General features: G+C 45.2%; 1 protein-coding gene across 5 annotated transcripts in view; it reads left to right on the forward strand.

Moving 5' to 3' along the window:
- Positions 1-26,968, forward strand: part of magi3a (membrane associated guanylate kinase, WW and PDZ domain containing 3a) — a 140,552-nt gene that overhangs the window by 49,325 nt on the left and 64,259 nt on the right. For all 5 annotated transcript variants that reach the window (XM_072480177.1, XM_072480178.1, XM_072480179.1 and 2 more), the window contains exons 2-3: positions 21,650-21,766; positions 24,040-24,159. In XM_072480177.1, coding sequence (XP_072336278.1) covers positions 21,650-21,766; positions 24,040-24,159 — 237 coding nt within the window. The remainder of the gene's footprint in view (positions 1-21,649; positions 21,767-24,039; positions 24,160-26,968) is intronic.

A 26,968-nucleotide genomic window follows, 5' to 3' on the forward strand; every position in this document is an offset into this window, starting at 1 on the left:
AGAGGATTGGTGGCCTTCCAATTGAGGTCTTAATGATACAAAAGAAAAATATCAAGCCCTGAAGTGAAGGCCAATTACTGCAACACTACAATATCATTCCCTTGGTTAGAGGATTGGTGGTCTTCCAATTGAGGTCTTAATGATACAAAAGAAAAATATCACAGTTGCTGGAAATCTGTGGGTGGTGAAGGGGAACAAAAATGCTGGAAACACAACAGGTCAGGCAGCATCTGTGGAGAACAAAGAGTTAATGTCTCCGGTCGAAATGACCTTTCATCAGAACATTGGAACAGATGCTGCCTGAGCTGCTGAGTATTTCAATCATTGTTGATTGTTTGCAGCTTTAATGATAATAGGATGCAACAGGATAGGTACAGAGAAACTATTTCCTCTAGGAAGTTCAGAACAATGGAGCCAAGCTGTTTAGGGCTGATGTCAGGAAGCAACTCTTCACAAAAGAGTAGTGGAAATCTGGAACTCTTACCCCAAAAGGCTGTGGATGTTGGGGATTCATTTAAATCTTCTTGTGTAAGGATTGCTCTGTATTTGGGTGAATGGTTTTGAGTTTCAGATTGACCATGATCTCATTGGCAAAGCTCACTTGAGGGGCTGAGTGGTCTCGATCTTATGAGCTGATGTCAATAATGGCCTTAGTGTGTACAGCGTCAGCACACACCGGTGCGGGCACACACGTGTAATCCACCCACTCTCAACAACTCGCAGCCGTGTGTTTTGGGTACAAGAAGCAGAGTTGAAATGTAACTGGTCAGATACAGCAGTTTGTAACCTGGATTAGGCTGGTGACCCTAGACTAACGACTCTGCCAAGGGAATTTGTCGTGGGGCAGGAGGTGGAAGTGAGCAAAATAAATCTTGCAGCAATATCATTTTTAAGGTTTCCTTAAGGTGATTATGGAATTACTGTTTTTTTTAAAATGCCACATTTGTTCCGAACTGTCGAATTGCAGAACGAAGCAAGACCATGGGACACATAATGTCCCAACTTTGCTGCAAAGCCCTCTATCATTGGGATATTCTCTCACACCATTTTTATATCTTGGGTCAATATTATACAAAGCGCTGGTTGCTGACTTTAATTTGATTGCATAATTTGAGGCTCTGATTTGAATCAATCTGTCAGATTCCAGGTATAGCACGAAGGAGCTTTTGTAATTTTAATAAAATGATTTTACAGGATATGGGCATTGCTGACCAGGCCAGCATTTATCGCCTGTCCCTAGTTGTCCTTGAGAAGATGGTGGTGAGCTGCCTTCCTGACCCACTAAAATCCCTGCACTGCACCCACGCTGCTGTTGGGGAGGTAGTCCCAGGATTTTGACCAACGACAGTGAAGGAATGGCAATATATTTCTAAATCAGAATGGTGAGCGACTTGGAGGGTGTTCCCAGGTATCTGCTGCTCTTGTTCTTGCCGATGTTGGTCGTGGATTTGGTAGGTGGTGCCGAAGGAATCTTGGTGAGCTTCTGCAGTGCATCTTCGAGACGGTACTCACTGCTGCCATTGTTCTTCAATGGTAGAGGGACTGAATGTTTGTAGAAGGGGTAGCAATCAAGCGGGCAGTTTGTGTTGTATGGTGGTGAGCTTCTTGAGCTTCTTGAATGTTGTTGGAACTGCACTCAACTAGGCAAGTGGGGAGTAAGTATTCCATCACACCCCTGACTTGTGCCTTGTAGATAGTGGACATGCTTTGGGGATTCACTCGTCGCAGGATTCCTAGCCTTTGACCTTCTCATGTAGCCGCAGTATTTATTTGGCGAGTCTAGTTCAGTTTCTGGTCAATGATAATCCCAGAATGTTGATAGTGGGGGATTCAATGACGGTATCACCATTGCATGACAAAGGACGATAGTTCGATTATCTCTTGTTAGGAGGAATGCTCCTGACAGCTCCTAGTTTTCAGACTGCCGGTTCCCATACAATAAGAAAAATGTGATAACTGGCATCCGTCTGAATGGCTCAGATTTCAGTTGAAGGTTTTATTTACCAAATGATGTGAATGAGAAAGGGGATATTGAATTGTGGTGCACCTTCAAAACAAAGAGGCAAATGTGGATGAGAGTCTTGATTGTTTTTAGCAAGAACAGAAAAAACAGTTTTGTTATTTTGTTAAATGAATGTTTTGTTCGGAACGAGAGTGCAGTGTGTTCACTGTGAATGTAGAATATACCAGTGTGTTACATGCAGGGTTACAGGCTGGAATCTAATCAAAGGGCTCACATTTCACCATAAATCACAAGAACAGTGTGAGATTCAGAAATTGGAACAGTTCCAGAATTGGGGGAGAGAATGTGGCCCTTGTTTAAGAGAGGGTCAGACTCCAGGGACTGTCTTGCACGGATTTGTTATCTTAATATTTACATGAATGTTATCCGTTGTTGCATTTTATTGTGGGGGCATGATGGGGGTGGACCCAAGAAATAGAGAATGAATTATAAAGAATAGGCATTGGTTTCTTGCTGCTACGATCAGCTAAACTACAAAGTACCCAAAACTTCATCGATGGGGAACAGCTGCGGAGGGGTTAAAAACACTTGGGTTGCACTGGGTCGTGATTCCAAAGTCAACTGAGGCCAAGTGGGTACCACTCTCAACTGAGTGAGAGGATTGTGGATTCAAGTCCCACTCTGGAGACTTGAGCACACAATCCACATAAACTCGCAGTGCAGTGTTGAGGGAGTGCTGCACTGTCGAAGGTGCCATTTTATGTTAAACTGAGGCTCCCTCTGCCATTGTCCTTAGACTCCCATCAATCCTTTTTTAAATATAAATTTAGAGTACCCAATTCATTTTTTGCAATTAAGGGGCAATTTAGCGTGGCCAATCCACCTACCCTGTACATCTTTGGGTTGTGGCAGCGAAACACGGGGAATGTGCAAACTCCACATGGACGGTGACCCAAAGCCGGGATCGAACCTGGGACCTCGGTGCCGTGAGGAAACTGTGCTAACCACTGCACCATCATGCTGCTCGACCCCCATCAATCCTTGGTTACCATCTTAAGCCTTGTCCGGGTGTCAGCTGTGACTTAATAATGGTACTCTCACCTCTTGAACTATAGATTGTGGGTTCATGTCCCACTCCCGTGATTTGAGCCCATGATCCAGGTGACATTCTCTGTACAGTCCTGACGGACTGCTGGACTGTCTGAGAGGCAGTATTACAGATAAGACATTTAAACATGGGCTCCTGTCTGCTCCTTGTACCATGCTGTGGATATATTTTTTAAAAAAAAATTTAGAGTGCCCAATTCATTTTTTTCCAATTAAGGGGCAATTTAGCGTGGCCAATTCACCTACCCTGCACACCTTTTGGGCTGTGGGGGCGAAACCCACGCAAACACGGGGAGAATGTGCAAACTCCACACAGACAGTGACCCAGAGTCGCGGTCGAACCTGGGATCTTGGCGCCATGACGCAGCAATGCTAACCACTGCGCCACCGTGCTGCCCCCATTGTTGGATATATGCTCAACTCCTCTGCCTACATCGAATCTGCATCTCCCTCTCAACACCCTTCAGCTTCCCTTGCAGCTCTCAAATGACCCCCTTGCTTGGTGTCTGCATTTTTTGAAGGACTCAGACATTTCTGTTCAGAAGAAGAGTGGTATGTAAATGTTGGCTTGTCCCTCGTTTCCCCTGTCCTTTGTCCAGTTGCTCTTTGCTCCTTGTATATCCCTCTTGTCTCTATTTGTCTGTGCTGCTTTCAAGTGTTTGCTGCTAAGCTGAGCAAAACGATCCGGATTCAATTGATGTTCTATTTGTCAATTTACACTTCTCTCAGCTGATCTGGCAATGAGAGCAGACAGCTTTAGATGACATGTAATGGCCGTTTGTACCACCCTGTGCTAATCCAAGGTTCACACAATGTGTCTCAAGTACCAAATCATTTCTATGTAATGTCGCCTGTCATAGTGATGGGATTAATTCCCACTGGGTTTGCTGGTCAAACTGGTACAGAGTTACCATTTATAGGAATGGTTCTAATGCCTATTGGATTATGAACCTTTCCTTTGGTGTTACCACTACCCTTGATGCACAGCCCAGTATTGCACCCTCGAGTAAACTAAACTATCTCTCTCTCGGCCTGGGCAAACTAGTGGAACATCTTGTGAAGAATAAATCCACAAGTGGCTTAATGAATGAATAGTATCACTTGTATGCAGCACTAAATAGGGCAGCAACTAATGCTTTGACCCTCGCCCACTCATGCAAAAATGGTGAGGGTGGAACTTGGGTAAAGGTGGCGAGAGAGAAGGCAATTTGATTGGAAGGTGAGAAATACCTGAGCAATGATGGGTCTGTTTGCTTTCCAATTGATGCAGGCGGTGATGCATTGCAAGGGAAGAAAAAAGGGAAAACTTGCCTTTAGATACGCCCTTCATGACCACTGGAGACCCCAAAGTGCTTTACAGCCAAGTGCGGTCACTGTTGTAATGTAAGAAATACAAGCTCCAATAAACAGATCATCTGTTCTTTCTGATGTAGATTGAGGGATAAATATTGGCCTGAACACGGGGGATGTTATCAACTGAGCAATGGCTGACAGAGGATGGATGTGTCGGGTGTCCACTGGCGGGGGGGAGTTGGCAGGAGACCTTGTAATGAAACCAACTGGGATTCAATTAAATACATTAGGTGACCCTGGAGTTCAAGTTAACTATTGTACAGCAAGGCATGTAGCTCTCCCATGCAGTTTACTCCTTTGCCCTTGGTTTAATGCTGTAATTTTTCGGGCAATTGTCTGATTAGCACTATGTTGTCCATGTTTTTTTATCATAGAATTTACAGTGCAGAAGGAGGCCATTCAGCCCATCGAGTCTGCACCGGCTCTTGGAAAGGGAACCCTACCCAAGGTCAACACCACCCTATCCCCATAACCCAGTAACCCCACCCAACACTAAGGGCAATTTTGGACACTAAAGGCAATTTATCATGGCCAATCCACCTAACCTGCACATCTTTGGACTGTGGGAGGAAACCGGAGCACCCGGAGGAAACCCACGCACACACTGGGAGGATGTGCAGACTCCGCACAGACAGTGATCCAAGCCGGAATCGAACCTGGGACCCTGGAGCTGTGAAGCAATTGTGCTATCCACAATGCTACCGTGCTGCCCACATTGCAGGATGAGCTGAGTTTTCCTTTGTGTTGCCTGGTCCAGTTTAAAAGCACGCTAATTACTGAAAGAGCTGGCAGATGCATTGAAGGTGGAGATAATTCAGCTTCTCCCCGTGGTAACGCTATTCCTGTTGGATCGGTAGAATGTGGGTTTTCAGCATCATGCCCGTATCGTTGGAATTCCATCCTGCCTACGCAGTTTCTGGGTGTTTTTCTGTTATCTTTTGGGTAATAATTCCATTATATTTCCTGCAACCATTAAGCTAATTGGTTTGTAGTTCCCTGAATGTGTTCTCCATTTCTTTTAGTAGCAATTACATTAGTTGTTCACCAGTTCTTTGGCACTATTCCCTTTTCTAATTAATTTTTTTATATACGTGATGGTGCCTCTGCTAATTCTTCCCGAACTTTTCATATGATTGGGTACAATCTCTAGACCAGGGTTTTATCCTCTGTTTGATTAGTTTCTCAATTCTCTCCTACTGTTCTAACATAAATGTTTTTAAATCCTTTTAATCTCTTCTAATGTCACGTCCACCTAGTTAATTTCCCTGGAAAATGCTGAAACGAAGTAATGATTCAATGTTTCTGCTTTTTGCTGCCATTACCGTTTTGTTCATCCCTCAGTGACCTTTCAATTCATTCGGTAGATGTGAGCGTCACTGACAAGGCCGGCATTTGTTGCCTTCCCCTCGTTGCCCTTGAAAGTGGTGGTGAACCATTTCCTTGAAGCTGCATTCTTAAACAGTCCCGTTAAGTGTGGGTACAGTCTGACTGTTTTTAGGACGAGGTTCCAGGAGTTTGACCCAGTGACAGTGAAGGAACAGCAATATAGTTAGAAGTTGCGGGGTATGGCTTGGAGGGGAGCTTGCAGGTGGTGGTGTGCCCTTGTGGAAGGTATTGTTGAAACCTGCAAGTAGATTTTTTTTCCACAAACTATCGCACAACAATAGCTGCCTAACACCTTTAATCCAAGGTTCATGTAATGGTTTTGCATTCTAAGAATGCAGTTATATCTATGCAATGTCATCTGCTGGAGTATTGGGATTGCTTCTTGTTGGCTTAAATGGCCAGTTCTTGATGGTGAACAAGTAGAAAGTTGGAGCTGATGGGAACAGTTCAGACACTCGATGGATTGCAAACGTTTATAATGCACAGCCCAGTGTCCCATCTGTCCAGTAAATTCAATCCTCTCGCACACAGTCTCAGCAACTAGTGGGTTTATCTCTTTGTGGGAAATTGGAGGCTCTGTGAATGAATAAGAGCAGGAGTAGATCACTTGGTCCCTCGAGCATGGCTTCCCCCATTCAATAAGATGATGGTTGACCTACTTTACCATTTGGTTCCTTCAGTATCCAAAAACCTATCCGTCTTTGACATCAGCATACTCAAGGAAATGGCTTGCCTCTAACACTAAATAGGGTAACGCTTAATGATTTAATCCCCATTCTACCTTGAAAAACAGTTGAGTGGGGAGATGAGACTTGGGTGGCACGGTAGCACAGTGGTTAACACAGTTGCTTCACAGCTCCAGGGACCCAGGTTCGATTCCCGGCTTGGGTCATTGCCTGTGCGGAATCTGCACGTTCTCCCTGTGTCTGCGTGAGTTTCCAACGGGTGCTCCCTTTTCCTTCCACAGTCCAAAGTTGTGCAGGTTAGGTGGAGTGGCCATGCTAAATTGCCCTTGGTGTCCAAAGAAAAGGTTGGGTTGGGGGACTGGGTTGCGGGGATAGGGTAGAAGTGTGGGCTTAGAAAGGGTGCTCTTTCCCAGAGCCGGTGCAGACTCGATGGGCCAAATAGCCTCCTTCTGCACTTTAAATTCTATGAAAAGTAGAGTGAAAATTTGAGTGTTGATCTTCTGCCTAACGCCCATATACCCAGCCCAATGTAGCTCAAGGCTGTGGTTCACTCCTTTTCCTGGAGTGTCCAGGGATTGGAGATTTCTGTCCTGGCAATGTTATGAGCAAGTAGAGAAAAATCAGTGGTGTTCAAAAGAATAAACTGGGATGGGGGAGCGAAGAGAATTTAATTAACAGGCACAAAAAAAAATGATTTGCTAATGAAAGGTGTCTTTTCTTCCCATCGGTGTAGGTGGGGATGGGTAGTGAAGGGTGGGGATGTGTCAGATGGCCAGTGGTGGGAGAGTGCAGCTGGGTGCATTTGGAGGTAACATGGGCAACACATTTAGTGACCCTGAGATTTGAGGCAGATATCTTCACTTGCAGAACAAGGAGTTCTGCTTTCCCATGCAATTGACCCCTTTGGTCACAGCTCCTGATTCAATTTAGCAGACATTTGTCAGCTTAGCACTGTGTTCTCCATGTTGCTGGATAAGCAGGGTTTCCCACTGTGCTGTGTGGTCCAGTTTAAAGGCTTACTAATTATCAGAACACCAGGCAGATGTGTTAAAGATTGAGATAATTCAACTTCTCCCAGTGGTTGCTTCCTTTTAATCATCAAGATGGGGGTTTTAAACCCCACAAACAGGACTTGAGCAGATGGCCGCCTGACACATCCCCACCCTTCACTACCCATCCCCACCTACACAGATGGGGAGAAAAGACACCTTTCGTTAGCCAATCATATTTTTTTTTGTGCCTGTTAATTAAATTCTCTTCGCTCCCCCATCCCAGGCTATTGGTCTAATCCGGGGGGGGGAGGGGGGAAGGAGGAGGAGTGATGATGAAGTGCCACACAGTCGGAGGGGGCAGTGACGAGGGAGTGCCACACTGTCGGAGGGGGCAGTGGTGAGGAAATGCCCCACTGTCGCAGGGGCAGTGGCCAGAGAGCGCCACACTGTCGCAGGGGCAGTGACGAGGGAGCGCCACACTGTCGCAGGGGCAGTGACGAGGGAGCGCCACTGTCGCAGGGGCAGTGACGAGGGAGCGCCACTGTCGCAGGGGCAGTGACGAGGGAGCGCCACTGTCGCAGGGGCAGTGACGAGGGAGCGCCACACTGTCGCAGAGGCAGTGACGAGGGAGCGTTACACTGTCGCAGAGGCAGTGACGAGGGAGCGCCACACTGTCGCAGAGGCAGTGACAAGGGAGCGCCACACTGTCGGAGCGGGTATTGACGAGGGAGTGCCCCATCCCAGTTTATTCTTTTGAACACCACTGATTTTTCGCTACTTGCTCATAACATTGCCAGGACAGAAATCGAGACCGTTGGATGGGGCAGTGGTGATGGAATGCCGCACTGTCGCAGGGGCAGTGGCCAGAAAGTGCCACACTGTCGCAGGGGCAGTGGCGAGGGTGCGCCACACTGTTGGGGGGGGGGGGCAGTGGCGAGGGAGAGCCACATTGTCGGAGGGGGCAGTGGTGAGAGAGCACCACACTGTCGCTGGGCAGTGACATGGGAGCGCCGCGTCACCTGCTGGTTGAGGTTCAGGTGCATGTTTACACTGATAAAAACCGGTGGGGAGGAGAGGAGATCTTTAGCTAACATTTATCCTTCAGCTGATGCCATCACATCAGATGAACTGAATATTTGCTTTATTGCTGTTAATGGGATCTTGCTGTGTATAAATTGACCTTGCTGACTTGTCTCACTAACGTCAAAAGAATTTGATTGTGCCTGGAACAACAAGCTTGTGAAATGGGGTGTCTTGCAGCTGCAGGCCTCTACCTCTCTTTGTTTCTCCCTGCCTGGTGGTGGTGGTATTTCTGAGGAAAATGGGTTGCCTTTCTTCTCCTTTCGCTCTGGACACTAGGCTCTTCTTACAATAGCCCCCATTTCCTTTTGAAGACCGTTGCCTGACTGAGACCCTGTTTTGTGATTATAGTGCGGTGATCCAACACACATTCAAAGTATTCGATAAGTAAGTGCAGAAGTAATGTTTCCACTTTTGGAAAGTAGGGTCATCAATATAAGACGGTCACTAATAAAATCCAGACGGGAATTCGAGAGAATTTTTTTCAGCCAGAGAGTGGTGAGAATGTGGAACTCACTACCAAAGGAAGTTGTTCTGGCGAATTGCAAAGATGTATTTAAGGGGAATCTAGATGACAACATGAGGGAGAAAGGAATAGAATATCTTGCTGTACTGTACTGTAATCAGATGGTATAGGGTGGGGGAGGCTCTTGGGGAGTATAAACACCATTTGGACCGCACGTTTGTGCTGCATTTCTGAGCTGATGGCTGCTTATTGGAATGTGCTGTCATTTTATAATTATACATTCCACACACTCCCCACCCTCCTGGATGGGATGACTTTTTATTTCTAAGTTTAATAAAATTACATCCTCAGATTTTCCGGGCATTTCTGTTGATACTCTGCTGCTCAGCTCCAGTGTATTTAACATCTATTTTCTTGGGAGTCCATTTCCTTCTCACAGCTGCTGTAAACAGTTATGCTGGCCGGTGTCTGATCTGGGTAATTTTTGTTTTAGTGCGGGGCTGGCCAAAGAGAAGGTGGAGTTGGATTCCTCACTCCTGAGAATATGGAAGCTGGGTATATAAGGTAAAACCTGAAAGATTCTGGAGCGATGAAAATTGCACCCAGCCTTCGGTGACTGTCTGGAGTTTGCACTTTCTCCCCGTGTCTGCATGGGGTTCCTCCGGGTTCTCTGGTTTCCTCCCACCGTACAAAGATGTGCAGGTTAGGTGGATTGGCCAAGCTAAAATTGCCCCTTAGTATCCAAAGATGTGCAGGTTAGGTGGGTTTATGGGCTTACAGGGTTAGGGTGGGAGAGTGGGCCTGGGTAGTGTGTTCTTTCAGAGGGTCAGTGCAGACTCAATGAGCTGAATGGCCTCTTTCTGCACTGTAGGAATTCTGTGGTTCTATGTGCTAATTAAGGTGTTGCCTTGTCACTTACTGTTATTCCGTACAACTTGAAACGTGGTTATGCATCGTGCCTTTGTAGCAGATACCCACCAACAGTGGTGCCTATCATTCTATTTTGTTGGTTTCTACATTAGGTGTCAGTCTTTCTACAGTGGGGGACACTCTTGCCCAGTCTGTGGTGCATAATCTGATCTTCAGTGTAGCGCAATACTAAAGGAACATTGCACCATCAGAGTGCCATTTTTCAGATGAGGTAAACCGAAGCACTGTCTGCCCTCTCGGTGGAGGTAAAAGATCCCATGAAACCATTTGAAAAGCAGCAAGTGGGGTGTTCCCTCTTCCTTGCCTATTTCCCCTCAACCATCATCACTAAATCTGGTCATGTCGTTATCCAATTGCTGTTTGTGAAACCTGACTGTGTATAAATTGGTGACTGCTAAAGTACATTATTGGTTGTGAAGCGCATTGGGATGCATTGAAGTCATGAATGGAGTTGTTAAATATAAATGTAGGCTCATTGTCCCATTTATATTTCAAACTTCCAAAGCTGCACATTTCCTGACCAGTGAGCCTCTGACCAGCCCTGTACGTTGAGATTTGTTTGCAGTGAAGACTTGCAGATGGTTACTTCAGACGTTAATATAAGCAACATCGTCACCATGGCAACGAACATGTTGCACATTTCATTTGAGGTCTCGAGCCATTTGTTGGTCGTCTTGAGGGTTCCCTGGCTACTGGTGCATCAAGTTCATGCAACACCTAATGTGTGTGTAGCACACAGTCTCTAATTCGAAAATGTAACCCCTTCATCATCGATTCTGACACGATGCCCTTTTGAGCTGAAATATGCCAAGCGAGACTTCAAACATTCAAAGCGTTACGGCAGTTTAGATTGATGAAAAATATTTGGGGTTAGACTTTGAACTGGTTTAAGACTGTTGCCTCATGCTAGTGCGGTTACTGGCAGTCGACCCATTTATGCAAAGCAGCTGCTGTTGCTGAAGGCTTGAATTGCTGCCATACTCGAGGTCTGACACTCTTGGAGCCTGCAGTATATGAGAAGATAATGTTCGGGAGGTGGGTGTGCATGATGTGTCTCAGACATGCCCTGTCACCTAAGCAATCTTGCTGTATCTTTTTTCCCAACAGGCTCATCTTGCAAGGGATGGCAGAGATAATTTCTGCTGCCTAGATCCAGTACATTTAGATATTCCTTTGAGCTCCTCTGTTCCATATGCTGTTCTGAGATGCCAGGGCCAACCATTTTGCACTTCTAACTCAGATTCTGAAATGTGTGAAGTACTCAGTAATTGGAGCATTAACCTTTCTCAACAGTCCAATGTTGTCAGGGCACTGACATGTTTTGGGACATGGTTCCAAAAACGACTTGCATTGCTGCACCTTTTATCAACTTGGGATGCCCCACAGTGCTCTACTGAAGTGTATTTGCTATTGTAATGTAAGAAACGCAGCAACTAATTTGTGCATATCAAGGCCCATATACAGCAATTCTGATGGTGATCAGATAATTTTGGCACTGTTGACTGAGGGATAAACCTTTGCCAGCGCACCAGGAAGAACTTCCCACACATGGTTGAAATTGGGTCAAGGGATCTTGTATGTCCTAAGGCCTTATCGGAAAGATGGTGCAGTGCAGCATTCCCTCCGTGCTGCATGACCTGGATTTTGTGCTTGGATAAATATACTGAAGTGGGTTTTGAACCCACAACCTTTTATCTCTAAGGAGGGTGTACTCATTTGTAGTGGACAGCTATTGGGTTTGCTCTGCTGATTCTGATGGGGCATTTTGCTTTTTTCTGTGTTTAACTTGAAATGTTGATGTTCTCAGACCAACGATTGCATTTGGAAAGCAAAAGGTCTGATTTTACCTCGTGTACAAGACAAATTCCATTTTGCAAGCAGCTGTGTGACTGATGCATGGAAATGCTAGGTTTGGCTGTGGCTTACTGCGGTGAACACAGAAACCTATAATTTATGTGTATTTTAAAGCTGCCACTTAGTGATTTGATGACTGGTATTTTTGTTGAGGTGTGCGCATTTGAATCAGTTCTTCTGGCTTGTCTACAGTTCTTTCTATCAAAAGAGCCCTCTTTCTTCCCTCCCCGATTTTTCGAAACATCGTTTCCAAGCATCCTAGGGGAAATTGATCTCAATACACGAGTAAAATACTGTGGATGCTGGAAATATGAAATAGAAACAAAAATTGCTGGAAACACCTCAGCAAATCAGATGGGTCTATGGAGGGAATCACAATTAATGTTTCAGGTCAATGACCCTTCATCAAAACTCCAGCATAAATACTGACAAAATGGGGACAGATATTTTTTTTTTAATTTAGAGAGCCCAATTCATTTTTTTTCCAATTAAGGGGCAATTTAGCATGGCCAATCCACCTAACCTGCACATCTTTGGGTTGTGGGGGTGAAACTCACGCAAACACGGGGAGAATGTGCGAACTCCACACGGACAGTGATCCAGAGCCGGGATCGAACCTGGGACCTCGGCGCCGTGAGGCAGCAGTGCTAACCACTGTGCCACCGTGCTGCCCTGGGACAAATATTTTGATTATTGAACCTGTCCACTCTGAATTTCAGAGTTCTGTGCAAAGTTTTTTTTTTAAAAATACTGTTTCGGCTGTGGTGTTTGTGCAACATATTGTATAGAAATTATCTCAACTTTTGGTTTACTCTGCGATTAGTGTGATACAGAGGCTTCTGGTTCAACACATCCAGACAGATGCCGAGCAAACAGCTCCTGTGAAAGTTTCATCATGTAAACAATGAAAGCTGGAAAGCATGTTGTGTTTGTGAAGGATTGGTAAGTTCGGTGTCCTGGGCCATAAATGTGGTTCATTGGATCCACTGCACAGATCCTGAGGTTTCTCGTCTTGATGTAAAAAAAAGCAAGAAGATCTGATTTCAGAAAGTGTCTAGGTGAGAGGGGGTGACTGGAGGTCAGTTGATTGATTGAGCAATTCAAGTTTTAGTAGAGCTTTTAGTAACCATATACCAGACCAACCGGTTACGTATCTCCGTGGAATACATTTCTTGCATTGTCCTCTTTGTCATTGGAAGGCGTGTCACTAGCACGTGACCTCTGTTTACAGAAATAAATCCTAGTAACTGGTTTTTTTTAGGTGCTCTGTGTACTTTGCTGGTGACAGACCTGATACTGTGACAACTCAAGAGCTGTGATTGTTCTCTTGGTGGGTGCGCACACCTCTACACCCAGCAGGGGGCGGTCACACATCGATGTGGGGTATGTATGGGTAATTATAATGGGGAGAGCTCCATATCCAGGGCAATCCACTTGCGGCATTTCATACACATAGTGGGTCGGGATCCAACACTGCCCGTCTCCGGCATCCCCACTGTAACCTAGCAGTTCTGATTTAAATGTTGAGAGCACTGCTTTTCAGGTTAGATGTCAAATCAAGTTTGCCCTTAAGGCGAATGCAGAAGACAAATGGCACCATTTCAAAGGCAGTTCTCCCTTATTCTGGGATCAGGAATGTTTTATATTAAAATAAATCATTCCTGAGATGTGGACGTGCCTGATGAGACTTTTGTTGCCTTCCCACCTTGAAGAGGGTGGTGATGAGTCTCCTTGAGCAGCTGTAAGCTGTGTGATGAAGGTAGGTCCACAGTGCTGTTACATTGGGCATCCCAGGAGTTTAAAAAAAAAAAAAAAATTATTCAAACATTTTCCATTTTATACATAACGCAAAAGCAACACAGCACCCCCAATCACAAGCCCCCCCCCACAGAAAAAAACAATATAGCTAACCCCCATAACGTGAACCCCCCCCCCACCCCCACCCCCTCCTCCCACTTGGTCTTAACCCCCTCCACCAATGCCGTATCTTTGGCCATAATCCTTCCATAGATATCTGAGGTACTCCCCTCTTCTAACCCTGTGAGTGAAAGAACCCTCTCAAAGATCCGTTTGGCAAAATTGAGAACTTAAAGATATCTCAGCATGTCAGACTGCAAAAACTCAAATTTGTCCGACAACTTCTCCAAACTTGCAAACCGTCCCTCCAAAAACAGATCCTTTACTCCTTCCAACCCCTTCCTTCTCTTCCCACCTCCCAAATGTGGCATCCAACCTTCCAGCTCAAATATATGATTCGTGCATATCGGAGCCAGCTTCAATACCGCCCCCAATTTAAAGTGTTGACAAAATTGTCTCCATATTTTCAGGGTGAAGACAACCACTGATTTGCCAAATATTTCACCGGTGAGATTGGGAGCGAGGCCGTTGCTAGTGCCCTCAACCCTGACTGCCCCTACATGATTTTGACTATCCGTTCTCATGTAGCCTCCGGACCCCAACACCTCCGCATTCACCGCCCAGTGATAGCATACCAAGCTTGGCAACGCCAAGGCCCCTGATTGCTGCTCCCTCAGAAAATCTCTCTTTCGAATCCTCATCCCTTTGCCTGCCCAAATAAAGGACAAAATCAATTTCTCGAGTTCCCCCGAAAAGGACGTTGGCAGGAAAACCAGCCAAACACTGGAACAGGAACATCAATCTTGGTAAAATGTTCATCTTGACCGACTCAATTCTGCCCACCAAGAGCATAGGGAGAGTATCCCACCTCTCTGCAAGTCGGTCTTGACCCTTCCCACCAAGCTTGTATAGTTAAACTTGTGGAGTCAGTCCCAATCCTGAGCCCCCAGATACCTGAAATGTGAACCCGCTAAGCGGAACGGCAACACCCCCAAATTGACTCCCCTCTCTGGGGAAGTGACCGGGAAACACTCACTTTTCGCCAGGTTCAGTTTGTATCCTGAAAAAGTGCCAAAATGCTTCAACAGTGCCATTATGTCACCTATTGTGGGGATCAACATCCCTGTTTCATTCCCTGTCAACTGAAAATACCCTAAACTCACATTGGCCTTCGGTGCTTTATATAACAACCGTACCCAGAACACACATTTTGGCCTATTCCAAACAAATATCCCCATTCTACCCTGTCAAAAACCTTCTCGGCATCTCGTGCATCAATGACCTCCTGCTCTGTCCCCTCCAAAGGGGACAACACCACATTGAACAACCACCGCACATTGCTGACAATCGCCGACCCTTAACAAACCCCGTCTGATCCTTCCCAAGAACCTGAGGGAGGCATTGCTCCAGCCTTAGTGTTAGTATCTTGGCCAATATCTTAGCATCTACATTTAATTGTGAAATCAGGCAGTATGACCCGACTAAAATGACTAAAAACCGAGGAGTCTGGTGGGAGATACCTTGCGTGCGACCTTCTACATCCGCCAGGAAGTTCAGTGTCCCAGGATTTTGAACTAGTGACAGTGAAGGAACAGTTGATTATATGACCAAGTTAGATATTGTGCAACTGAAGAGGGGATGATGCGGCTGTATCTGAGGTGGTGGAGGTTGCATTTTGGAAGGTGGTGTTGAAACCATGATGAGTTGCTGCGGTATATGTGGCCCATGTGAGCCACAATGATTGAGAGTGGGTGAACTTCTTGGTGCACCCGGTATAATTTTGTGAATGATTTCAGGAAGTTTATCCCTGTGTGGTGAGGAGGAAGGATTGTGTCAGCCGTGATTCAATGGGCAGCATACTTGTTTCTAAATCAGAAGCTTGTGTTTTAACGACTCCAGAGACCTGAACACAAAAATGTAGGCTGACATTCGAGTGTAGTACTGAGGGAATCATACACTTTCACAGATGCTGTCATTTGTGTCACTCATTAAAACAAGGGAATATCTGCTCTCAAAATCATAGAATTATAGAATCAGAGAATTTACAGTGCTGAAGGAGGCCATTCGGTCCATCGAGTCTGCACCAGCCCTTGTAAAGAGCACCCTACCTAAGCCCACACCTCCACCGTATCCCCGTAACGCAATAACCCCAACTAACCTTTTTGGACACAAAGGGCAATTTAGCATGGCCAACCCACCTAACCTGCACATCTTTGGACTGTGGGGGGAAACCCACATCGACACACGGAAAACTTGCAGACTCCGCCCAGACAATGACCCAAGCCGGGAATCGAACCTGGGACCCTGGAGCTTTGAAAGAACAGTGCTAACCACTGTGCTACCATACCGCCCATACCCACACCCCTAGAATGGGACGAGAAATCACCAGGCTTAAACAAGTAAAGGAAACTCACTTCTTGAGTCTGATTGACCCAAGAGAAACCTTTGAAGATGAGCAGCAGATGTTCTCACTGGCTAGCAATATTTATCCCTCAACCAACATTGCCAAAACAGACTCTGGTTTTTATCACTTTGCAGTTTGTGGGAGCTTGCTGTGTTCAATTTGGCTGCTATGTTTCTTATATTAGAACACTTGACTGCATTTTAAAACGTCATTGGCTATAAAGTGCTTTGGGATGCCATAAGGTTGTGAAAGGTGCTATATAAATGCAAATCTCTTTCTTTGATCTGGCCAGTATGTTTGGACTTGCTGAAATTCATGGCACTCTGAGAGTGATGGAGCGTGCATTCATTATTTGGCTACAGAATCTGAAACTGCCTGAAGGTGACCAGCAAAATAGTTTGCTTTACAATATACGAATGTTTGGTGATTCTCTCGAATTGGGTTCGAGTGTGTATCTCGTGTTTTTGCTGTAGAAACATGTAGCAAACACGTGGGCAAGATCCAATACTAGAGTTCATTATGCCTGCACATCTTTCTTCAGTTAAGAATTATTTCCAACAAATGCTAATGTCCTCTCCCCTCATCTACCCCCCTTCCTAACGCTTTTAAGTTCTTGTGTAGTGGTTTTGCTCCAAGAACGTCGTCTCAGAATACCTCTGAAAATCTGCAGGAAGTTGAATCCCCGCGGTTGACCGACCAAGCAATCCCTTTGAAAGCTTCAGCATTCACCAGACAAAGCCGCTCCTGTGTCTGCACAGAGTCTTTGAGCTTGTCGAGAACCAGCTCTTGTAGCAGAGCCAGAGAGAGAAGCAGGCTGAGACCTCCCTGGACACAGCACAAAACACCCTGCACCCTCCACCCCTCGATTGTGTGTTCTCAGGCATTCACACTGGTGAGGAAGGAATGGTTTGAAGCTAGAGAGGAACAGGCAGATTTAAGGGCTTCACAGCGGCTTAATTGCAGTGTTAATGTAAGCCTACTTGTGACAATAATAAAGATAATAATTACTTTGATTTTAATGAACCAGTAGAAAAAGTAATTTTAAAGGCTAATGGGATGTTACTTTTTGCCTTGGAGGTTGGAATGAAATGGGGTGAAGTTGTGTAAAGCTCAGGTTAGACTGCGTCTGAGCTATTGTTCTGGATTCCAACCCCGAGTGTCTTGGAATGATCTTATCTGTATCCCAGGTTGTGCTCTGGAAGCAATTTTCCATGATAAATGGTTCGAGCATCTTTACTCCCTGGCTGCCTTGGTTTGTAGTTGACTTGTGCGTTTGCTGCTCACCTCACTATTCAGAACGCTTTTGGGGACGATTGCATTTGAACCACTGAAAATCACCTGGAAACTCCAAAGAATCCTGCGCAATGGTTACTGTGGAGAAGGAGGAGGGACCAACACAACTGGAGGAGTGCGAGAGAGACGAGACCACAAATTGGGGAGGAATCTCGGGAGCACAGTGGTTACCACTGTTGCTTCACAACGCCAGGGACCCGGGTTCGATTCCTGGCTTGGATCTCTGTCTGTGCGGAGTCTGCACGTTCTCCCTGTATCTGCATGGGTTTCCTCCGGGTGCTCTGGTTTCCTCCCACAAGTTCCGAAAAACATGCTTGTTAGGTGAATTGGACATTCTGAATTCTCCCTCCGTGTACCCGAATAGGCACCGGAGTGTGGCGACTAGGGGATTTTCACAGTGACTTCATTGCAGTGTTAATGTAAGCCTACTTGTGACACTAATAAAGATTATTATTATTCAAAAACACAAGCTGGAAAGAGTTAGCCTGTGAAGTGTTGTATAATACATTCCACTCTTTGCTAAAGCTAAACTTGGAGTGGAATTTGTGAGCCAGTGAATTAAATTAGGATTGGTTTTGGTCTTATTTACCTTTAACTTGCTGTGCATTGTAAAAAGTCAAAAAGAGGGACAGCACTGAGGCGCAGTAGTTAGCATTGCTGCCTCACGGCGCCGAGATCCCAGGTTCGATCCCGGCTCTGGGTCAAGTCCGTGTGGAGTTTGCACATTCTCCCCGTGTTTGCGTGGGTTTTGCCCCCACAACCCAAAGATGTGCAGGCTAGGTGGATTGGCCACGCTAAATTGGCCCTTAATTGGAAAAAAATGAATTGGGTACTCTAAGTTAAAACAAAAAAAAGTCAATGATATAATGGTAACACCTATTGACAAGTCAAAGAAAATTACTCTTGTTGCATTTGAGGTTTCAGAAATATACTTTAAACATATTCTTGAGTTTCTGTTCGGTAGTGGTCCTTTGATTTGCATGTTGTTTATTTTGCTAAATAAACATGACTAACGTGTAGTAACCATAAACAGTGGTAAGTATCGTGGGAAAATCTCCAGGAAGAGGTGAAACCAGAGCTGGCAACCCAAGTACTTTTTTCATTCATTACTAGACTGTGAGCATTGTTATCCAGACTGGCATTTATTGTCCATCACTTTGTTGGTGGCAGTGATGAGCTGCCTTCTGGAATCACTGCAGTTGTATGGATCATGTTTTTTTTTTTGTGTCCCTTTTTGACACTTACAAGGCTATTTCAGAAGGCAGCAAACTTTCACCTACATTGGGCCAGGAGTCAGATGTAGGCCAGAAGAGGGTGGCAGGTTTTCTTCAGTCGTTGCAGAGTCATCATTACTGATGCTAGCTTTGTTCCGATTTATTTAATTAAAAGGATTTGAATTTCCTAACTGCTATGGTGGGATTTGATTTCCCACCTCTGGATTATTACCAGAACCGTTCTGCACATTCAGCTCTGGGCACTGCACCTCGGGTTGGATATTTAATAATCTTTATTATTGTTACGAGTAGGCTTACATTAACACTGCAATGAAGTTACTGTGAAAACCCCCAATCGCGCCACACCGGCACCTGTTCAGATACACAGAGGGAGAATTCAGAATGTCCAATTCACCTAACAGCACGTATTTCGGGACTTGTGGGAGGAAACCGGAGCAGCCGGAGGAAACCCACGCAGACACGAGGAGAACGTGCAGAATCCACACAGACAGTGACCCAAGCCAGGAATCAAACCTGGGATCCTGGTGCTGTGAAGCAACAGTGCTAACCACTGTGCTACCGTGCCACCCCTCGGTCTTGGAGGGGGATTGGGGCAGATTCACCAGCTAGGACTGAGATGGGTAAGTTGTGAGGACATGGTTGCACAGGCTAGGTTCGTATTCCCTTGTGTTCAGAAGATTTAGTCTTCCCATGTGATATCAGCCTATGGGGCTGGAGGAGGAGTAGGTTTTCCCCATCACTGCGTGTTATTGTGGTTGAATTACAATCATGGTAAAATTCTGTCAGCAGCAGCATGGGAGAAACTTCAATATCAACCGCTTATTCAAATCATCCAGTTTGGTTCACTACTTGAAGGGATTGCCTGTGGCACTGTATTTTGAGTGGGTTATAATTTTAAACCAGTTGAGTGCCACCAGGTAGAGTAGTGTTACTGACTGCGTTTGAATCAGAGAGCTCGTACCCAATGGGGACTTTGAAAAAAATTCTCATTGTGTGAGAGTGGCTGATGGCCAGGACTGTTAAATCCTCATGGATCTCACTGGATTGCTGGTTGAGCGTGCTGCACGCCAGCCGCTGGCTGACTCATTGGGGATCTCCAGTCTTGCATGTTTGCTTGATGTATAATGTGATCTGAGGCCTACAGAGAAATAAGATTAGAAAATGCTATGAGCAGCCTTCCACTGCTGGAGAGCACTTAGCTCAAGGAGGCTCCAGAATTGATTTCTGATGGCTTTGTGTTTGCTTTGCTCAGGCAACTCAAAATCAGACTCCAGATTAAGGCAACCTCTGGTCTGTCATGAAGATAGTTGGTTACATTGGTAGGGAGAAATCTCTGCAAGAGCGAGCTTTTCAATGGTACTTTTAAGTGCATTGGATCCCCTTAACCTGCCCCAGTGCAGGACATTAATATCCCTACTGTTAGTGTCTGTATTTTGGGGAGAAGGGTCCTTTGCAGGACATTAATATCCTGAAATTTGGAGGGACGATTGACATGTAAAAGGGGTGCTGTACCAAACCCAGAAGCATGATGAGCCAATCCTCTGTTTCATCCTTTGATGTTGCTGCGTGAACCTTTCTGTTAATGGCTGGCTTTATCATCCAGTTTGGTTCACTACTTGAATTTCCCATTGTTCAATTTCTGAATGTTCCTTATTTCTTTAATCTCCAGCAGATTGGATGTGGCAGAGGCAAAAGGGGTTTTTCGGAACCATGCCAAGTATTGTAGTGGTGGTGGGGTTGAAATTTGTACGCTTAATTTACTGCACTATGTTGGATTCTTGATTGGAAGTGTGCTGCAGCGATAGCAAAGAGTGCTACCTCTGTGGCACTGCTCACTATAGTCACCAACCATGGAGAGGCAGTCACAGTCACTCAAACTCTTACAGAGCAAAAGGAGGCCACTTATTCTGGACAGCATTGTTGGTGTACCTTTATCACATGGAGTTCAGTGGTTCAAGAAGAATATCGACCACCACCTCAAAAACTCAGGGGCATCTTGGAATGGGCAGTAAATGCTGGCCTTGCCGTGACAGCCACATCTTGAGGGGGAAATAGGCACATTCCCAGCATGCCAGATCCTGAACTGTTGAGCCTGGTGTGCACTGTGCAGAGGGACCTGTCCCTAACTCTATAACTTCACGGCTTCAAGCAGCATTGCCAGAATAATCTATTTGAGGAACAACTCTATTACCAGCACCTCCACTCTGGCCAATTCTTTATTCCTGCCTCAATGGATAACATGCTAACCTCTGGAAGTTGAGAGTTCAAGTTGCACTCCAGAGTTAAACTGAAACTGGACAGAGACTCCAGTGCAATAGTAGGAGGAAACGTAGGAGATTGAGGAAGATGGAACACTTGGATCAGCACAACTTTCTAATGAGCCAAGACCTAGATAACTATGAAAAAGTTGGGCAATGTAGCAGCAGGCCCTGGGATTGGAGAAATTGAGTTGGGGGGGGGTGGTGGAGTTTCTGGGGCAAGGGGTAGTTAGAGATGTGGAGGGGTGCTGCCACAGGGCAATTTAAGCACAAGATGAGAAATCCCTATTTGAGGATCGGGCTGGTGGACACTGATACAGTATCAAACATGCTCCTTTGCCACTCCTCCCCTCTAACAGCTGATATTTCTATCTAAGTGTACGGGCTGTTTAGAGAGTTAATGCTTGTAACTGAATGTTTGATTACTGCTCCAGGGGACGTCTGGTCGGTCCTCTGTGTAATCGAATCCCATTACAGCAATTCTCTTGCTGCATCACAGCCCGGCAGAGCTCAGTTTGACTTCTGTTCAATCCAGTGACATTATAGTGGAAGTATTTATTGCTTTTAGAAGCTCCTGTAATGTTATAAATGGAATTGTTTGTTTAGTATGTGAGATAAATCCAATGACCCTGATGACGGGTGATTTCTGCGCTGAGGCAAACGACCGTTGTCCTTGCTGCAAATTGTCCTTTGTGTGCCTGCTGTTGCTCCTTTTCACAGGGTGTGCTGATGGATGAGGTTGTAAAAAAAAAAAAAATTAAACCATTGATTGCTTTTCTTTACAGGCAGAATAATAAACAAGGAGCTTCGCCACTACCTCAGTCTTCAATTCCAGAAGGGATCGGTGGACCACCAGCTACAACAGGTGATCCGGGACAATCTCTATCTGAGAACAATCCCATGTAAGTGCAGCCTGTCATGTAGCAAAATGTGCGTGCGTGCGTGTCCATCGCTTGCAGTCCAGTAACATCACAACGACACAGCTGAGTGAAGTTCAGCTTTCTAAGATGTGGCTGGAGAAAGAAAGATTGGTTTTCCAACAAGCAATTCTGGCCAGGAGTGCGAAACCCAGGGCTATAAATATATGACAGTAACTAATAAATGCAAAGACGTGCTCCGCAAGAAGTAATTGTGAATAGTATGGATGCATTTAAGGGGAAGCTAGATAAACATAAGGGAGAAAGCAATAGAAGTTATCCTGATCGAGTTAGATGAAAAGTGGTGGAAGGAGATTCAGGTGGAACATCAGCACCAACATGGGCCAGTTGGAACGAATGGTCTGTTTCTCTGCTGTAAACTCGATGGACTAGCTTCATGAGTCGGTATGCGGCGGCATGCGGTGCAGTGGTTAGCACTGGGACTGCGGCGCTGAGGACCTGGGTTCGAATCCCGGCCCTGGGTCACTGTCCGTGTGGAGTTTGCACATTCTCCCCATGTCTGCGTGGGTCTCACCCCCACAATCCAAAGATGTGCAGGGTAGGTGGATTGGTCATGCTAAATTGCCCCTTAATTGGAAATGAAAAATAATTGGGTACTCTTTATAAAAAAATAAAAAAAATTTTTTTTTAATGTTTAAAATTTTTTTTAATTGGTATTGTCCTGAACCTGAGACACCAGGAGGGTTAGGTGATTTTGTGGGGCACCATTGATCTTTGTACCCCTGGGTTAAAAGGTGTAAAATTAGGGGGATGCGGGGGTGGTTCCCGACAACAGTCTGAGGACCTTTGATGGAGATTGCACATGCGTGACTGATATTTCAGGACAGCGTAGGATTGATTTCACTGGTGGTTTCCTCTGCTCAAACGGCCCAATGTTAGTTTTGGTGTAGATGCCCACAGGAAAGGTTGGGTATTTACTGAGCTGTTCCAGGGCCTCTGTTGCCTGTGAAACCTTCCTTACTGGCTGTTAACTGTTCAGGAATCAAACAAACAAAAAAGAAAGTCATGGATTTATATAGCACCTTCGAGGGGCTTCGGGTATATCAAAGGTCTTTCACTACTATGATGTAGGAAACGCAGCAATCAATTTCTGCACAGCAGGATCCCATAAACAGCAACATGATAGTGACCAGACAATCTGTTTGGTACGGTTAGTTGGGCCCCAGGAGGAACCTTTCTTGCCTACCTTCAAAATAGCGCTGTGGCATCTTTTACATTGATCTGAGAGAGCAGATGACTCACGCACCTCTAACATTGCAACGCTCCCTCAGTATTGCACTGGAGTCTCTGTCCAGTTTCAGTTTAACTCTGGAGTGCAACTTGAACTCTCAACTTCCAGAGGTTAGCATGTTATCCATTGAGGCAGGAATAAAGAATTGGCCAGAGTGGAGGTGCTGGTAATAGAGTTGTTCCTCAAATAGATTATTCTGGCAACATGTTCGCAGCGACTTGCTCACCTGATGGGTGCTTTGAATTGACTCCTGTTTAGAGAAAGCCAGACTGATACCAATGGTGAGAAATGGCCAGATCGAGTCCCAGAAACAGGAGCTCACCGTTGATTGCAGAATTAGCAGCAGAACTGGAGTTCCCAGCTCCATTCCTTGTTAATTCATCACATCCCGTCTCAGCCAGTGCTTTGTGGCTAGCACTCCAGTCTCCTGAGTTAGAAGGACATGAGTTCAAGCCCCATGCCCTCGCACAAGATTGAGCACAAGATTCGGACTGATACTCGGTGCTGTTGGTGGTACGGTATTCCAGATGAAACTGAGACCCTGCTTGCTCTCCCATACGGGCATCTCACCACTGTCCTTGTCAATATTCAGTCTTCAACTAACACCTAAATATAGATCATCTTGTCATTATCGCCTTGCTGTTTTTAGGAAACTTACTGTACGGAATTTGCTGACACATATTTTCCAAGGTTGCAACAGTGATTATACGTCACAAGTGTTTAATTGCTGTAAATCCACGAAAGGTGCTATATAAATGCAAGTCTGTGTTTATCTGTTTTTAAAATTATTGATCCAACTCTATTTTAATATTCTAACCTCTGTCTTATCAATCCTCTGTGGAAACGTTTTTCTTTGACTCTGTTAGTGATAACCCTGCGCCTACGCTTCCTCAATGCTGAATTATTTTTCTGTTCTGCAAACAGACAAATGCCTAGCGAATCGCGACAATATTGAACTTTAACCCTTTCACTGCTTAAATGTCTTTTTGGCTGTTTGTGTTCTCAGGCACTACAAGGCCACCCCGGGAAGGTGAAGTGCCAGGGGTTGATTATAACTTCATTTCCCTGGAGGAATTTAAAACACTCGAGGAGAGTGGAGCCCTTTTGGAGAGCGGAACGTTCGACGGTGAGTTTAAATCCTCCTCTCACTTCATCCGCCTCCTGTTCCAGAGCTGCTATCCTCTGGAATGCTCTAAGGTAAATGAGCACTCACACTGATACTCTAACTCCAAGGGTCACTTCTGCACAACTCACCCAAAACTCTTTGAAGTCACTAAAAGCAACTTGCATGCACATCGCTTTTTATCATTGTAGGACATCCGAAGACACATCACAGGAGTCAAACCAAATTTGACACTTGAGTTATTGTCCAAAAGCTTGGTCAAAATGTAAGTCAGCATAATTGGTGCAGTGCCCCTTTACACAGCTGCAGCAGTATTTGAATATGCAAATGAGATTAGTATGTTTTACTTTAAGTTATAAAGAAATGTACTGTTGACTGTGGCATATAAATTGACCGAGTGTATAATACTACCCTGTTTATCTGGGTAGTATGCTAAAATGCATGTTTAGATCTATACTTGGTGTATAAGGTGTGTGTGTGTCCCTGATCTTCAGATACTACATGCATGTTTAGGCTCTACCCCTATTTGAAGTTGGCCTTGAGTTTTCAGCTCAGCGGTACATGTTTAGGGTTATATTTGTAAGTCGGTGCATGGGTCAGTTGGGTGATACATGCCAAGAGGGTGCACAGGATTTTAAGATGCCTCTACAGAGCAAACCATGCATGGTGACTGACAAAAATGGGTCATCCTGCACCAACGCTGGCAGATCACATTTTATACTCTGGATAAAGTCAATCCAATTCATGGAAGGATTCTTTTGAAGCTTGAGGTTTATTTAAACAGCACGATCTCGGGATGAGAGAATGATTTACACCTGACTGTTAGTCTGCCTGGAATAACACAGCATTCCGCCTTACAACCAGGTTCCCCTAGTGCATGAAATGGAGATTGCACTCCATTAGTGAGATGGTTAAGCTTTTTTTTTTACCTGCTTCAAGTTCTGTCCACTTCATAGAATTTACAGTGCAGAAGGAGGCCATTCGGCCCATCGAGTCTGCACCGGCTCTTGGAAAGAGCACCCTACCCAAGGTTAACACCTCCACCCTATCCCCATAACCCAGTAACCCCACCCAACACTAAGGGCAATTTATCATGGCCAATCCACCTAACCTGCACATCTTTGGACTGTGGGAGGAAACCGGAGCACCCGGAGGAAACCCACGCACACACGGGGAGGATGTGCAGACTCCGCACAGACAGTGACCCAAGCCGGAATCGAACCTGGGACCCTGGAGCTGTGAAGCAATTGTGCTATCCACAATGCTACCGTGCTGCCCCTTACTCTGGTTATAGTGCTCTGGTCCAGTTGCGACAGCTTATCATGGCAAATGTTGTCTAGTCGCTTTAGAATCCTAACAGTCATATCACACCTCAACATTATTATTCGTTGTCAAATTTTTCCATCCTCAATCATTATGGTTGTTCTGTTCTGTCCCCTTTCAGTAACTGCAATATCCTCTCTGTGCTAAAGTGTCCAGAACTGTACACAATATTCTATGTACTGTTGCACCAATAATTTATAATGTATGAAAATTACCTCACTATTTCAGCGCAGTACTGACCTTCTAATGCATCTCAATATTTGATGACTCACTGCCACTGAGCTTTGTAACTAGTTTGTCGAACAGAGCCCTCATCATTCATTTTCTATGCATATTGTTCTCTTCCCATTTTAAGTAATCTCCGCTCTCTATATCTGTAATTTCCTTCAGCCCTCGGGTACGAAGTGCCTAGTTACACCTCCAATACATTGAACTACATCCCTGCCTCAGCTTATTGGCCACAAAGCCCATATCCAATTCTTGCCTCTAATCTTGACTATTCCAATACAGTCCTGACTGGCCTTCCCAAGTTCAATTTGCCGTAAACTTCAGGCCATCCAAAACTCTATTTCCTGTGTCCTAACTCGCGCCAAGTCCCCTTCACGCATGGTTCATGTGCTCAGATGTACATTGGCTCTCATAAGATAGGTGGCTGAAGGTGTAGAGGTGACCTGTGGAAGAAGGTTTATGCGCAGAGGGTAGTGGGAGTCTGGAATTCGCTGCCGAGTTGGCGAAGAAGGCAGAGAACCTAAACCCTTTTAAAAGGTACCTGAACCTGTACCTTAAGCGCTCTAAGCTACAGGGCTATGGACAAGGTGCAGGAAGGAGGCATTAGAAAGGGCACCTGGGTGTCCTAGGGTTGGCATGGACAAGGTGGGCTGTAACTTTTCTATGATAAGAAATAGGAACAAGAGTAGACTATCTGGCCCATCAAACCGGCTCTGCCATTCAGTGAGATTGTGGCTAATCTGATTGTGGCCGTACCTCAATTGTCCTGCCTGCCCCTCCCCCATAACCCTTGACTCCCGTATTGATTAAAAATCTATCTAACTCAGCCTTGAATATATTCAATGACTCTATCTCCACTACTCTGGTGAAGAGGATTCCAAAGGCTAATGACCCTCCAAGAAAAAAGTTCTCTTCATCTCAGTCTTAAATGGGAGATCCCATATCTTTAAATGCTCCAACTGGCCTTGCATGTTTTTGCTTCACACAAGCCTCTTCCCGCTCATCCTCATCTCATATCCAATCAGCATATCCTTCTGTATATTTCTCCTTCATGCACTTCTCTATCTTAATTGTAGCTACACTATTCACCTCACCACTTCCTATGGTAGCGAGTTCCACTTTTTTGGTAAAGAGATTCTCCTGAATTTCCTATTCGATTTATTAGTGAATGTCTTACTTTCATGGCTCCCAGTTTTGAAGTCCCCTACACGTAGAAACATTTTTCTGCGTATACACCAGCAAATACTCATACCAATAACCT

Source organism: Scyliorhinus torazame, chromosome 17, assembly GCF_047496885.1.
Source record: "Scyliorhinus torazame isolate Kashiwa2021f chromosome 17, sScyTor2.1, whole genome shotgun sequence".
Taxonomy (NCBI): domain Eukaryota; kingdom Metazoa; phylum Chordata; class Chondrichthyes; order Carcharhiniformes; family Scyliorhinidae; genus Scyliorhinus; species Scyliorhinus torazame.